Here is a 15,815-nt window from a genome sequence, read left to right on the forward strand (position 1 = left end):
CCCAAATCGGGTTTCACTTGAAAGAGTACGGAAAGAGAAAAAAACCATTTTTGAAAAGGTGCATTGGTTCGAAATAGTATATTATGCGAAAAGGTATGAATTTTTAAAATAGGCACTTGTTTGAAATAATATTTTATGCCGAAAATGTGTGATTTTTCAAAATAGGCACTAGTTCGAAACAATATTTATGTTGAAATTGTGATTTTTTTCGAAACATGTAATTTTTCAAAGAGGTGTTTAATTTTTTCAAATAGTCATTATGCCCAGTTTCGAAAATACACTTCTCACCTATACATAGTGGATGAATTTGAAGAGAAAGACAACATATCACACATTTTTTATTTTTCTCTTCTCCTGTTCTTACTCAAATATTATGTTGTGTTCGCTAATTCTATAAAATTGAAGTGTTAGCTTTTTTTTATAGAAGGAAATATGTTCTATTTTGGGAGACAGTTTTTCATCAACCTTCAAACACCGTGGGAGAAAATCTGTCTTAAAGACATAGTAGTTATATACTAGGCTCAGATTTAACTAAGAAATACAAAATCACTTACAAGATAAAATATTTGTAATGTTTGGTGATTGGTAAAGAGTAATTACAATTAAATTGTATATTCCTAACTTTACACAAAATTTATAACATACTCCCCTATCTCATTTGGTAGAATTGTAGAAAAGCGTTTAACCAAAAAAAACGAGAATAATCGAGGGCGGTTATACTTCTGACTATGGGGCCAATGTCACGGATTGTTGGCAGATTCACAGATGTACGCTAGTGGGACATATCCATTATTATGGAACCAAGATGACGATTAGCTCTTCTGGAGCTGTTCGCCCTCCATCCTTTTGATTTTTGTTTTCTTTGTAATTCATTTGATGATTGTGACTGAAGAAAGTCAAACCCATCATTCCTACATTATTATTATTGAAACAGTGTAAATTGGAGATATGGCAACCCCACATCTGGGATCCTCTGAAGTTGGTCATGTCAGTGTCAACCTTAATGAGTTCATCGGAAAGGGAATATTTGTACTGCATACATTTTGCATGGCCTCCTTGAGTATGCAATCCAAGTACGAAACTAAAATTGATTAGAAATCCTTATTGAAAGGAAAACGAAAATTATAACTGTACATTTCCAAACGTCAATCTGTAAATCAACTTCAAAAAGGGTAAAATGTATAGAGATTAAAATCTCCAATCAAATTGTGAGAATGAATATGCAGCAAAAGTTTAGCGTTCGTCAAACTACACCTCCAAGTATTGGAACATCAAGGAGATCCTCAAGAAGAAAAGGAAATAAGGTGAACTCCACTTTCAGTATGCGGGAAAAAATCAAATCAAAACCATTTCAATTGAGCCCCCAGTTCATGGAATAAGATTTACCGACTGTCAGAGTAGCACACAAACTTAGGCCCCTTTTTTCAACTCCAAACTATAATTACCCGTCGAAGATATATTCAGAGACCAAAATGTTTCTTCTTGTATGATCAGTGACAATTAGCAACTCAATGGCAGTGCAATGCCATATATGCGGCTTTTGATGAATATCAAAACTGCCCAAAATAATTTCACGTACATTGCCCATCAGGAAGTACCGAGCCTTTCACTTGCTTTGAAGTAGAACATCTTCTGCACATAGAAGATCATGTAAGCTTGTGTAGCCCTCACAATATTTTCGCTAACTTGTCCTATCCATGAATCATCACACTTGTACCATCGATTGCTTAGCCGTAGATAGGTCACATAATGCCCAGCATCCAGTTTACCTGCATGGGTAACTACGGCAAATAACTCAAACTCTGAAGGCAACTCAGTTGAGATATCTGACTCATCCTCACCAAATGTGAATATTCGGTTGCCAAATCTACTCCTTAAGATCGAAGAAGAGAGATAAGGTGACATATCCAAGGAAAATGGGAACTGCAAATAGCGGTCCACCTTCCTTGACATATTTCGAGATGATGAATGCTCAAATCTTTTTATGTGAAAACAAGAAACTAGAGGCAGCTTTCTTATGGACATCTGTTTCAGAGATTCTTGTCTTACTTGGCACTGCTGGCAGAAAAATTTCTGGTCAGAGCCTAGTCTCTCAGGTCTTGTAAAGCGGTCTAAGCAACCCATCAACGTAGATATTCCACTGTGTTGACCAGAAACCATGGACTCTGTCTCACCATTATATGCATGATGTGACTTTGCAGAGGCCTTTGTAGATCCCCCCTGACTTGGTTCCAAGTCCAATGAGATGTCCACACAGGGGTCATATGTCGTAGATGTGAAACCACAGGCCGTACAAGTGACATCGGATCTCAAAATGCCAGAGAACACTTTATGAGCAATGCAACAGTCTCCATTGCCTGCGCTGCCAACCAAATATAACTTATCAAGTTCTCTTTATACCAAATAGCATCCTCAAACTGAAAACTTAATAATTTGTTTTTCACATGAATACAGTTCAAAACTTAAAATAACTACTTTAACAGGTAGATGACATTAGAGAAACAATTGTTTTAGCATAAATGATGCGAAAGAAAGTCAAGTCCTGGGAGGATTGTATACAACAACTAAAATGAGAACAATATCAAAATAGACAGAGGAGTTTATAAGGATATCTGGGGAGTGGGTACCAAATGAAATCACCACAATATGGTGTTAAACATTATGTTGCCCATTTATAATTTATCTATTGTCATTACACCTCTCAACTTCGTTAATGGAATTTCAGTTCTTAAAGCTGCAGTCCTTTTGTATAGAAATAAAATGGCTTTGAATTCAATTTCAAAAGATTCAAATAGTTCCATCTAATGTACCCGGATAATTTTCACAATTACGGCAGTTTAAAGGTAATCATTGCACCCAATCGAGCAAAACCATAGAAAGCACTAGATTCCATGCACAAGGCAATGTTTTGAGAATAGGTGTGTCTCAAAATTTCTAGAGTCAATGCCAGAATGATAATTGCTGATTACCGACCACTCCCTGATGTCCTAGGCCTACAAAGAAGAGACATAAACTCACACTGTAATGCTGACCCTACCTGGTAATCAGCATTAGATGGAAAGGACATTTATCACTCTATAATCCTTAATCCCTCAGAAGTTATTTAAGTGATATAGCTACAAGGACAGGTAACTGGGTAGCTACTTGTCGTCATATCTAATGCATTGAACCCCACATTTTATAAGAAACTCTTGAATATGACTTTTTGGAATTTAATTTTGATAATACTAAAAATGGTTTTTGACTGAGTATAGCAGAGTAGCCACAAACCTTTACAACAACTGAACTTTTGACTTCTCTAAGAAGTTGGTCGATAGATAATCTTCTGAGAGCTTTAGATAGCTCTCCTCTTTGCTACATAAGGATTTTGAGGTAATGCCAGGAACTTAAATGGATTATTGAAGTTCAAAACAACTTTGCAACTTCCTATAGTCTTTCGAAGAGGTAGAAGCAGTATATTTGATAGCACGATCCTCATAATCCATAAAGAAAACGGATTTACCTAAAAACATGCGAAACAAGGAAGTGATTATACATCTGGGTGAAAAACTGATATCTCAGATAAACCAACATTTGTAGGTTGATTTCACTAGAAGGCTGATTATGTTGTATTCTATGTCTTCCTTTAAGAGCATTATCATAAAAAACAAAGTGAATGTATATCTGCAATACAGGACTGCAGCTAAGCACGCATGTCATTTAAAATGAAAGAGTGACGCGTGTCATTCAAAAGGACACATTATCTGCAGTCTGTGCATCTCCGCACCTATTTAGTGTGACACTCATATATAACTGTACGAACAAGCTGGAATCTTTTAGTCTCTCCAAATATTATAAACAAAAGAAAAATCATTGTGTAAAATGTATAGAGGTAAATCTCCATACAACAGGAAATGCTAACAAACAGCCACAATTGGGCTAGAAGTTACCTTGGCTTTGGGGTTTGCCTCGCTCCTTCTCCGCCTTTTCATGGATCCCATCCAGCATAGAAATGAAAAACTCATGTGCATCCTGCTGTTCATAACTTGCCAAGTTGGCTGCATGTTGCCACCAACTGTAATAAACCCAAAGTTTGTGAAGGATCAAACCCTAATGCAAAAGTCAGAATTCTAACAGAATTCCATACATCAAACCAAAACCTACATGAAAAAAATCCTATTATTCTACAATAACTTAAGATTATAAAATTCCAATTATCGTAAAATAACTTAAGACTATAAAACTTATGAAATAAGTTTCCTATAATTTATATGATCTATTCAGAGATCAATTTTATACATGACTAATTGATATACATATATATATCCATAGAATAATAAATTATACAAAGCAAAGACTACAACATTGTCCAATAATAATAAATTAACTCACTTAAAAAATCAAACATATTTCAAAAACAAAACAACTATCATTTCCCACTAAAGCAATTACATCATGTAAATTTCTATTCGTCTCATATACATTCTTCTAGACACCAAAATCAATACTAAAACGAAAAACATAAATCTTAACCTGTAAAGAAACTTGGCAGGACTATAAGGCGTAACGATCCCCCGAAAAAACAGCAGAGAAAATCGCATCCATGTCACACGCCAAACACAATTTCGATTTCTTGCTCTCATTACTATCATTCCCAACAGTACCATTACTAACAACATTTCTCTTCTGCTGACAAAGATACCGGTTATGTCTATCACTCAAAAAATAATTCCTCAACGGCGGTGTATGTAACAATGCTTGCAAAACCGAATTCATAAAACAAGTATTCCCAAGATTATTCAATCCCCTCAATCCCCAAGGCAATGCAGTAGACGATTCACCCTCTCCACTATCCAACGCGCTCGAACCTTGTCTCATTAACAAATGCTCTCTAGAATCCGGTAGCCACGGTTTATACTCCACTCTCCTTCTCTTCCTTGCCTCAGCACCACGCAACACGGGGCCACCAAGTGTGGACGCCTCCTTCTGTGCTAAAACAACAGACTCATCGAAATCTTGATCGTATATCTGATCTTTACAAGTAGAACAAAAGAGTTCAGCCCTATCTACATCAACAGCAATGTCATGACCAGGTGACATTGAATGAGCGTGAATCGAGGCATGAGATGAAGATGATGGTGAGTCATGATGACATGAGACGGTGGCACATGTTACACAAGCGTAGAGACGAGAACGAGCTGAAATGTTACATGAAGAACAACGAGGGACTTCGAATGGGTCGCGACGAATCTCGGCTCGGCCTAGTGGTTTGAGTTTGAGACATTTTTGTAGGATTTTGAATGGGTGTGAACCGTTTTTGGATTTGAATTCTGTTAGATGTGTACATGGTTTTGGTATTTCATTTGTAGACATTGATTCAATTTTTAACAAAATAATCAAGAAATAGATTTGATCAAGAATTGATTCATGGATCAATTCTTGATAAATTGGTTTTTTTGATCATTTTTAGATCTTCATTTTTTTTTTTGACTGAGTTTGGAGAGAGAAGGAATTCAGATTTTATAATGAAATCTGATTATAAATGTTTTTTGTTTTGGGAATAATAATTCGATCCAAAAAGAGAGGAGAAGAGTGAGAGAGTTCAGTTAACTTCAGAGAAAAAGTATCAGAAATGCTGAATTTTTTTTCATTTTCTTGACAAGTGCGAGATGTCTGTCGAGATTTCCCGATATATTGAAATATGTTGCTCACAGTTGCTGCAATGGTGGCCCAGAAATCTATTGCGACTATGCCGTCGTGCTTACGGCTTGCTGCGTACTACTGATAACCACATAATCCTATTCGAGATTAAGTTGAGGTTCACATGTAGTGGAGATCCTGGGTAATAATGGGTTAGGAACTTATAATCCTTGGTAATAACGGTAGCAAAGACTCTCCATTTGTTTATTACATAATAGCATAATAGCATTCCCATTACAAGTCAGTGTTTTTCACCTCTACGTAGGCTTGATTTCCCTTCGTTGCTACCATTTTGATGAAAAGCAAAGTGAGGCTGCCCAATGCGGAGGTGACTTTGAATCTCGGACAGAATGTTTGATTCCGTCTGAATGTAAAAATCGAAAAAACGCGCGCGGATGGAATAAAACATCCTGTCCGAAGTTAAAAAAAAATCGAAAAAACACACGAGACGAAATGAAACATTTCGTCCGGGAAAAAAAAACCGAAAAATTTTTAAAAAAAAAACATACACACACAAGACAGAATAAAACATTTCGTCTGAAGCTCACAACTCAGTGAAAATCTCAGTAGCAACTTTGTCATCCTTACATTGGGCAAGGGTTTTTAAGTATTCAAAGGTGAAAACTCTTAATTTCTCCTCATAGTGACTTGTATTAGAGCATTCCCAATGCAAGTCAATATCAAGGGGAATTAAGAAATGTTCACCTCCAAATGCTAAAAAACTCTTGCCCAATGGGCAATGCAAGGGTGACTATGGGGGTGACTTATTCACTAAGTCAAAACGATAGTGAAACTTGCAACCGAGATAGTAGTTGAGTTGGGAATTTCCCCGGACGGAATGTTTTATTCTGTCTCACGTGTTTTTTAAAAAAATTCCGATTTTTTTTCGGACGAAATGTTTTATTCCGTCTCACGTGTTTTTTAACCTTCAGACATGATGTTTCATTCCGTCCGGCGCGTTTTTTCGATTTTTACATTTAGACCGAATCAAACATCCCGTCCGAAAATAATAGTCACATTTGCATTGGGCAGCCTCACCTTACTTTTCACCAAAACGATAGAAAAGAGAGAAAATTGAGCCTACGTAGAAGTAAATATAAGTGACTTGCATTATCTTTATATATATATTATAGCTCTACCTTTTTCAATTGAGAAAGCGTTTTTAAGGTGTCCACGTGTAATGACTAATTAAGAAAAAGTAGGAGATAAAATACAAAACAAATATTTATCTTTATTCTTAGATATATATTATAGTTATATTTTCACCGATCTATTTTTTGGCAAAGACTTCAGTTTTTTCTAAACTCTATTATTAATTATAAAAAAGTAGGATATAAATAAAGAAACAATTCCAAGAGTTCCACAGAGTCTCTAACTTTTCCTAAACACTATAACTAATTACGAAAAAACAACTTCATCTAGAGTTTCACAGAGTCTCTAACTTTTCCTAAACAATATAGCTAATTAAGGGGAAAAAAATGAGACAAAAAACTAAATTGCTAAAAACAATAGTTTCCACCGAATACGATTTTCCTAAAACCCTTTCGATTTGATCGTCCATCCACTGTGGAATGTAGACATTTATTCATAGTTAATGATTCCAAAAATCACAATTCTGACCACAATAATTACGACATATTCCAATTCCTTAGATATATATTATAGTTATACCCTCACCAATCTATTTTTTTGAGCACTTGGAGAGACTCCAGTTTTTTCTTAATTTTATTACTAATTATAAAAAAGGTATGATATAAATAAGGAAACAATCCCATTTATAGTTTCACAGAGTCTATAACTTTTCCTAAACACTATAGCTAAATACGAAAAAAAAAATCTCATCTAGAGTTTCACAGAGTCTCCAATTTTTCCTAAACAATATAGCTAATTACGAAAAAAAAATATGAGACAAACAATTAAATTGCTAAAAACAATAGTTTCTACCGAAAACGATTTTCCTAAAAGCCTTTTGATTTGATGCGTCATCCACTGTGGGATTTAGACATTTATTCATAGTTAAGGATTCTAAAAATCACAATTCTGGCCACAATAATTATGACATATTCCAATTAAATTTATGAATTTATAATTTTTCAACACTATAATATAATTTTTCAACTCTATAATGTTATATATTCGGCGGAATAACGAGATTAAGTTAAAGTGGACATTGGATTTAAATAAATTATATACCAAATCAAAACAAATTACATGTGAAAAATTAAATTATACAAAAAATAACATCACAAAATATATAATAGAAAATGAAAAAAAAAATAACGGCAAAACAATAATGACAAATATTTTAAAATATATATAATACTGAATGAAAATAACGCCAAAAACAATTAATGGGGAACCAAAACCTGGATACAAATACATCGAACTAAACCTCAAATAATATTTAACGTGAAATCGGAAACTGGATGCAAATACAAGTATTAAACTAATCTTAAAAAATAATTAATAGAAAATTGGAATATGGATACAACTGCATTAAACTAACCTCAAAGAATAATTATCGGAAATCAAAACTTGGATGCAAATACATCAAACTAACATAAAAAAATAATTGTCGGAAAATCGGAAATTGGATGCAAATACATTGAATTACCCTTAAAGATTTAATTAATGGGAAATCGGAAATTAGATGCAACTCCATTGAACTAACCTAAAAAAAAAATTAATTGTAAATTGGAAACATGATGCAAATGCGTAGAACTAATCTTAAAGAATAATTAAGATTAATCGGAAAATCGGAAACCGGATACAACTGCACTGAACTAATCTCAAAAAATAAACTGGATGCAAATACATTGAACTAATCTCAAGAATAATTAATGAAAAATCGGAAACTGGATGCAAATTCATTGAACTAACTTCAAACAATAGTTAATATGAAATCGGAAACTAGATGTAAATGCAACCTTATCAAATAATAAACGAGAAATCGGAAATCGGAAACTGGATGCAAATGCATTAAAGTAATCTCACATAATAATTAACGGAAAATCAGAAACTGGATGCAAATGCATTGAACTGACTTCAAAGAAATAATTAACAGGAAATTGAAAACTGGATGCAGCTGTATTGAACTAACCTCAAAAACTAAATAACGAGAATCAGAAATCGGATGCACTTGCATTGAACTAGCCTCAAAATATAAATAACGAAAAATCATAAACTGGATGCAAATGCATTGAACTAACCTCAAAACATAGTTGGGTTATATGTTGTGGGAATGTCTCGATAAGTACAGTTTTGCATTTAAAATGGTGTTTATCTTATCTTTTTCCATATGATTGAGAACTCATTGCTATTCAAGTAGCTTCAATATATATGAACTTCGCCTTACTAGACAATCTCACAAAACTTCAATCAAACTTTTATTATTAAACAACAAAATGAAGTTGAATTGAAGGGTTTTATCAAAAGTGAGTTTTTTTTTAATGGAGAGTGAGGTTTTCACATTATAAAAAATTTGGATGAGTGATCAATATAATATTAATATATAATAGTTCTGTATATTTGCAAATATTTTTTAGAATAATTAATATAACAACACCCATTCGTAGATAATCTTTGAAGATTCCACATAGTGAGTAATGCATATAATTTAAAGAATAATCGATGGGAAATCGGGAACTGGATAATCTTCGATGATCCCACATAGTAAATCAAGCATAATTTAATTTTTATGTCATGTTTGCAATGACACTACAGATTGATCAGTAGAAGTTGGTATTACAGACTACATTGGATAATTAAAAGAAAATCAGAAACTAGATTCAAATACATAACTGAGCTCAAAGAGTAATTAACGGGAAATTGGAAACTTTATGCAAATGCAATAAACTAAACTCAAAAAGTAATTAATTAGAAATCGGAAACTGGATGCAATTGCATTAAACTAACGTCAGAAAACGGGAAATTAGAAATTGGATGCAAATCCTTGAAAAATATTTAACGGGAAATTGGAAATAGTATGCAAATACATCAAACAAACCTCAAATAATAACTAATGGGAAACTGGATGCAAATGCATTGAACTAAACTCAAAAAATAATTAACAAAAAATCAAAAACCGAATGTAACTGCATTGAATGGAATAATTGGTGGGAAATCAGAAACTAAATACAAATGCATTGAAATAACTTCAAAGAATCGGATGTAATTGTAGCGAACTAACCTCAAAACACAAATAATCATAAACTAGATGCAGATGTATTGTACTAACCTTAAAGAGTTATTAACGGGAAATTAAAAATTGGATGCAAATGCAATGAACTAATCTCAAAGACTAAGTAACGAAACATTGAAAAATGGATGAAACTGCACTGAACTAACCTAAATGAATAATTAATGGGAAATTATAAATTTAATGTAACTGCATTGAACTAACCTCAAAAAATGAACTAACCTCAAAAAATAATTAACAGAAAATCGAAAACTTAATGCAAAGATATTGAACTAACCTCAAATAACAATTAACATAAAAACGGAAATTGGATGTAACTGTATTGAATTAACCTCAAAGAATAATTAACTGAAAATCAGAAACTGGATGCAACTGCATTAAACTAAAATCAGAGATTAACTAACGGGAAATCAGAAATTGGATGCAAATGCATTAAAATAACCTTAAAGAATAGTTAAGTAGAAATCGGAAGCCGGATGTAACTGTATCACACTGACCTCAAAGTATAAATAACTAGAAATTGTAAACTATCGAACTAACCTAGAAAAATAATTAACGGAAAATCAGAAATTGGTTGCAGATGTATTGAACTAACCTCAAAGAGTAATTAATAGGAGATTAGAACCTGGATGCAAATGCAATGAACTAATCTAAAAGACTAATTAACGAAATATCGAAAACTGGATGCAACTGTACTGAATTAACCTTAATGAATAACAAATGAGAAATCATAAAGTGGATGCAATTGCACTGAACTAACCTCAAATAATAATTAACGGGAAATCGGAAACTTGATGCAATTATTGCATTGAACTAACCTCAAAAATAATTAATGAGAAATTGGAAACTGGATGGAACGTACTACATTGAACTAACCGTAAAGAATAATTAATGGAAAATCAGAAACTTGATGCATATGTATTGAACTAATAACCCTAAAACATGTTTGTATTACATGTAGGGGGAATGTCTCGACAAATATAGTTTTGTATTATAAGTAGTGTTTATCATAATTCTTTTATTATGATTGGAAATGTCTTGCTCTTCAAGTAGCTTCAATATTATTTTCACCACATTTAGTATTCTCACAAAACTTCAATGAAACTTCTATTATTAAACCTAACAACAAAAAGAAGTCGATAGGTTTTATCAAGGTATGGTGCTTCCTTTTTATAGAGAGTGGTGCAAGAAATTTGAATGAGTGATTAATATAATTTTCATATCTCATAGCTAACTAACTATGCATATATGCATAGTTGCTAATATTTTTTTAGAATAATTTAATATAAGGGCACCCGTTCGTAGGACGGGTTCTAAAGCTAGTGAATGCTCTAAAGGTAACAAATTATTATTTCCCCTCAAAGTGACTTGCATTGGAAATGCTCTTATTGACAAGAACTTTCTACACATTTTCAGAATCCGTGGAGTAACGCTGGTTATTAGAGCATTTGCAATGCAGGTGATAGTTTTCCCCCCCTCTATCACCGCCACCTCATCACTTTTCACCCCCCTTTTCACCAACCCGGTGAAAAACAAGGTGAAGTTGTGCAATGCAGAGGTGATAAAAAATACTTGGACGGGATGTTGGATTCCGTCCCGGAGGTTTTGATAATGAGACGGAATGTAACATCCCGTCGATATTTTATAACGAGACGGGATGTAACATCCCGTCTGATGGTTCAATATCAACAGACGCGAACAGGCTCCATTTTCACTTCATTTCCAGCCAAAATTCCGATTTTGTAGCCTCCATTAACAACCTTTTAACACAAATTTCCATTCATAATGACTTCTCCACCCCCAAACCCATCCCCACCAACCTCACCACATGAAGAGCATTCCCGATGGTTTGGAAATGTTAAAATTTCAAAAAAAAGGGACAAAAAGGATCGTCGTCGAGAACGCGTAATGTGGGCGAGGAAGACGAAATTGAACTTGGGTTTAATTTTCCACCGCGTTGTGAAATCGAGGAACACCCACCATTAAGCGTCAACATCGGGTCCGACACGTGTAGCAAATCGAGTGGCGAGTCTCAAGTAAGTTTTTGATTTTTTTTTATGTTAATTATTATTATTTATGTTAGTTTATATCAAGTTTGTTGTTGTGTAATTAGTTTGAATTTGTCGCATTATTTAAAAAAAAAATAGTTGTAATTATATCGTATTGCGTGTTTGTTGAATGTAGGAAGTACACTTATGGAAAGTGCGTTGTGCACTTTCAAATGTTGTGTCGTGGTGGCGTTGTATGAAATCAAAAACGGATCCTAATTTTGTCACGGTTACCGATATTATATCCGCCACACCATTTGAGAGTTTTTTGAATTCTAATTTGGGACAAAATGATCAGGCGTTGTTGTTTGGGATAGTTGAGCGGTGGTGGCAAACTACCCACACATTCCATTTCCTATGGGGTGAGCTTGGGATTACCCCTCTTGATTTCACAATGCTCACGGGTATCTCAATTGGTTATGGAGATGTCGTTCCTTTTGATGAAACTTTAGAGGTTTTTACTACGGCGATGAGTTTCTTTGAAGGTTTTGATTTGGTTTAAGATGATGAGCAAGACGAGGTTTTGAGATTATCGGCCGAAAGCGGTTTAAAGGGATGAGCTATAAATATGAGTTGGTTTACTTCGAGATATTTGAATAGACTCAAGGAGAAGCCGAAAAACTATCATATTGGTGAGGAGTCGATCCACGAGTATGTACGTGCCTTCCTCTTCTACTTTGTTGGTGCGGTATTATTTGGATATGCCGATAGTTATTTACGTGATCGGTGGATGGCCACCGCTCGGGCGTGACGAGAGGATGTGGGATTATGACCGGGTCAATCCATCTTGGCATACCTTTACCGCTGGCTAGACCTCGCAGTTGAGACGAAAACCACTAAAGGCAATTTGTGCGGCTTTGTTTGGATTATACCGGTAAGTATTATTTATTAAGTTATTGTTTCATTTCATTTATTTATCTAATTATTAATGTTGACATGTTTATATATATATTGATATTGTATTTTATCTATTGATCACAGTATTGGTGGTACAAACATTTTCGTGTGATGCATCCTGTGTTGAAGAGGTTGGAAGAGGATGAGACTCATGACCTGATTCCACGTATTCAAGCATGGGGGCTTCATCGAAAGTGGCGGGGGGGTATGGGGACCTATCGATAATATTCATAACACTCGTCGCCAGATTGAGCTTTTAGGAGCTAGTCGAATTGAGTGGCAACCCTGGGCCGAGTCCTTCATCTTTCAGACCCCTTATGCGGATATTCCAGATGTTCCAGAGAACACCGAAAATACCGTAGACTATCATATATGTGACATAGAGCAAGGTTTCTTTCTCAAATGGCTGAATGATACTTATAGGGTCATCATCGTGATGGTACCTTGGGGACGATGTTGGTGGCAAGTATCCGGAGAGATTGTTATACCTTACCCACCACCTATAGATATGACACCGATATTCTTCCCCGCCGTTCTTTCACACTATAGAGCAAACCCAAATGAGTGGCCGACGATCGCCTTTCAGTTTTACGGGCTTAATATGACTTATATTGGAAGAGGGTTGGTCGAGGTCTCTTGCTAGGTGCGTTATACCGGGCACCAATTTTGAAGGGGTTACTTCGGAGCATTGAGGCCCGACATTCATTTCCCGGGAGGAGTGGAGTTGCCGCAGTCCGCGGCCTGTGGTGTTTCATGATATTCAGATGCCGCAAAGAACTCCACAGATATTTGATGATGATGACCTTTGGCATTGGAGCATGATTACTTCTCAAGGGCAATATATGAGAATACCTATTCCACCAGTAGATGCCGCAGTGGTAGCAGATTTGTCGATCTGATTCGCAAAGTTAGCGAGGTTAGTATGATTTGAATTTATTTATGATTTGTTATTATTAGTATTCACTATAACCCCTAACTTGCATTTGTTTTGTTAAACAGGATGAAGTAAGGTCAGAGCTCCTTAACTACAGCTCTCTCAGTTATGCCATGCGTGAGTCCTTCATGGAGTCCTCTCGTCGCAGTTTTGAGTACTTACAAGAAGAACGTATCGAACTTTGCAGCTTCGAGAGACGTGTGCAAGAGTTGGAGAATGCCGGAAGTGGAGTACCTCAAGCTCAAGCTCAACCGTAGAGGCGATAACGACGTGGGGGAGAGCTCTTCTTCGACCGAGCCTTCGTAGGGGAGGAGGTCTCGATGAGATATTTTTTTGTAGTTTGTAATAACCGTGGCGCCATTACTTGTCTTATGGCGTTTGGGATTGTTGTTTGTAATGAATTTTTGATTAGCGGGTTTTTTTTGATGAGTTTTGGATATGAATATGTCATTAAACAAAGGAGGTTATGTCCAATTTTTTTTAGAAATTATAAGTTAGTTTTTTTACCGAGTTTCTGTGTTAGACTTGGGTGTTGTTCATGATTGTTGTTTGTCTTATTTATTATTTTCAAAGTATATTAGCAGGGTTTGGATATGAATATGTCAATAAAACAAATGAGGTTATGGCAAAAAAAAATTAAAAATTTATAAGTTCGTATGTTTCCAAAAATGGAACATTCGTTTCGCTCGTTTCACTCGTTTCACATTCGTTTCACGCATTTCCTGTCTTTGTTGAAACAGAAAATTTTGAGTTTGGAATATCACTCATTTTTGCAGGTGGTTTGGTTCTGACAGGTTCTGACAGGAATAGTGTATGGGGATACCGAGACGGAATGTAACATCCCGTCTGGTTTTTAAGCCCTCCTTCCTACACATTTTACTATTCCAAACAATGCAATTATGGATGGGGATGGTGGCCCATTTGGAATTATTGAGGGTACATTTGGATACAATGTGTTGTCACTTGGACAGTGAACAAAAATCTAATAAAATGTGTTGTCAATTGGTAAGTGGACCAAAATCGAAGTATCACATGTGACCTTATCATATGTGACCTTACCTTTCATATTTCGTTTTACTTTTCTTTCTTTTAGATCAAACAAACAACACAGCCATCTTCTTCCCCACAACCAAACTAAAAATAGGAAAAATGTCTAGAGAAGAAAGAATTGCATATAACTAAAGGTTATGGGGAGGATCTAGTAGTAATAGTTCGTCTTCTTGTTTCACCGGGTCGTCTTCTGGTACTTCTGCTGAAGATGACTACATGGAAAGAGTAAGAGATGAGCATAATGATATGATGAGGCAAAGGAGGAGGAGGAGGTTGCAGTTATTATCCACTGCTGGGGCATTAATGACTCAAGCAGCCATTGAAATTGAAGATGTGGATACAGACAAACGCGGTGGATCTGTGGAAGGCGCGAGAGTACACGCTTAGAGATGGTGGTGATTTCAAGAAACAAAAGATAATGAGGGATTACTTCACAACACCTTGTAGGTGGCCTCCTCATAAGTTTAGACGAAGGTACAGGATGACAAGAGAGCTTTTATGTATATGTTGCATACCGCTGCATCATTCGACGATTACTTTAAAGACAAGGTGGATGGATTGGGTCGGCAAGCAATTTCGGGTTACAAAAGGGACTAGCCTGCGGTTGCACAATTAGCAATTGGTTGTTCTTCCGATTCAACGGATGAGTATTTACAAATTGGAGATTCCACAAAGAAATGTATCTATGAAGCGTTGGTGCAAGGCAATTATCACGGCGTTTGAGGAAGAGTACTTGAGACGACCCAAGTGAGGCGCATAATCGCTAGGATATATTAGCTGAAAATGCGCAAGGGGTTTCCAGAATGCTTGGATCAATCGACCGTATGCACCGGTGTGGAAGAATTGCCCAAGTGGATGGGCCGGAACACATGTAGGGTACAAGAAAGAACCAACTTTGATTCTTGAAGCCGCTGCGCACAAACATTGTTGGATCCGGCATTGCTTCTTCGACCTACCGTGTTCGCATAATGACATTAACGCGCTTCATCGTTCTCATGTTTTGAATCAT

At 35.5% G+C, this 15,815-nt stretch overlaps 1 protein-coding gene across 1 annotated transcript; it reads right to left on the minus strand.

The window, feature by feature from the left end:
• Nucleotides 1-1,074: 1,074 nt before the first annotated feature.
• Nucleotides 1,075-5,577, minus strand: LOC147511733 (ubiquitin C-terminal hydrolase 22-like). The gene is given in 4 exon segments (XM_086603395.1): nt 1,075-2,357; nt 3,930-4,054; nt 4,513-4,544; nt 4,546-5,577. Coding segments are annotated over 4 exon segments (1,734 nt in total). The 5' UTR covers nt 5,353-5,577; the 3' UTR covers nt 1,075-1,587.
• Nucleotides 5,578-15,815: the final 10,238 nt, after the last annotated feature.

This window comes from Coptis chinensis, chromosome 3 (genome assembly GCF_015680905.1).
Source record: "Coptis chinensis isolate HL-2020 chromosome 3, ASM1568090v1, whole genome shotgun sequence".
NCBI classification, from domain to species: domain Eukaryota; kingdom Viridiplantae; phylum Streptophyta; class Magnoliopsida; order Ranunculales; family Ranunculaceae; genus Coptis; species Coptis chinensis.